This window comes from Anneissia japonica, unplaced genomic scaffold (genome assembly GCF_011630105.1).
Source record: "Anneissia japonica isolate Jap-2015-1 unplaced genomic scaffold, ASM1163010v1 scaffold13585_len1071_cov106, whole genome shotgun sequence".
NCBI lineage: Eukaryota > Metazoa > Echinodermata > Crinoidea > Comatulida > Comatulidae > Anneissia > Anneissia japonica.
The window spans coordinates 1-1,076 of NW_022704946.1; the positions used below are offsets into that span (position 1 = coordinate 1).

A 1,076-nucleotide genomic window follows, 5' to 3' on the forward strand; every position below is an offset into this window, starting at 1 on the left:
GGTGAGAACATAAATACTGACCTGTTTAATGTTGCCTTGCGGTTCCGGGAAAATGAAGTTGGTATGATCGCCGACATCAGCAAGATGTTTCAAGCTATAAAAATCAGACCAGACGATGCTCGCTTTCATCGGTTTGTATTTCGAGAGAATCCTAGTCATCCCATCCAAGTGTATGAGTTGACAACTGTTACATTTGGAGATAAGCCTTCACCGACTGCTGCCATCGTGACCTTGAGACATGTAGTATCTGAGCATGCACCTGGTGATGATCAGCTAAAAAGAATTGTGGCTGACCAGTTTTACATGGATGACCTCAATGAATCGGTTGTTGATGCGAATGAGGCTTACAAGATAAAGTCTAAACTTACCGAGACCCTGAATAAAGGAAAATTTGCTATAAGAAAATGGCAATCTAATGTACAGAATTTGTGTGACAAATCAGAAGATAAAAGTGCTGCCACTGCTTTGGGAACCAGGTGGGACCTTGTGAACGACACATTAAAGGTCAAAGAAGTAAAGCCGATGCATGGACTTGTCCCAACCAAGCGTAATATCTTAAAGCAAACCGCCTCTTACTATGATGTCTTCGGAATGCTCTCTGGTATTCTTGTTCGACCAAAGATTCTTCTACAGAAACTATGGCAGCTGAACCTTGATTGGGATACCCCACTTAACCAAAAATGTGAGCTCTGTGCTATATTGAACGAGATCAATAAAGATCTTGAAAAAACAACTAACATTGAAATTCCTAGATGCCTCATTCCAGAGCCTTTCAAAGGAGTAAGACCTTTGCCGGAAGTATCTCTACATGGTGCGAGCGATGCCTCAGAAGATGCCATGGGAATTGGAGTGTGGCTGAGATGGTCTCATCCTGAGATGACTGTGGCTTATCTGTCGTTTGTGTGTGCACGGGCCAGACTAACACCACTTAAGCAGTCAAGTATTCCACGAAAAGAGCTTCAGGCAATTCTGCTGTTGTCAAGATTAATGCTTACCGTAAAGAATGCTTTAAGGTTCAACATAGCATACTCAAGGATCTGGACAGACAGTATGACTGCAGTTAGCTGGTTGAGAGG

General features: G+C 42.8%; 1 protein-coding gene across 1 annotated transcript; it reads left to right on the forward strand.

Annotated features, from left to right (window-relative positions):
* Positions 1 to 84: 84 nt before the first annotated feature.
* LOC117104838 lies at positions 85 to 1,048 on the forward strand (the record flags this gene model as incomplete). Its single annotated transcript, XM_033245675.1, has 1 exon — positions 85 to 1,048. A coding segment is annotated over exon 1 (964 nt), but the record flags the coding sequence as incomplete, so codon positions are not given.
* Between the last annotated feature and the right edge of the window lie 28 nt (positions 1,049 to 1,076).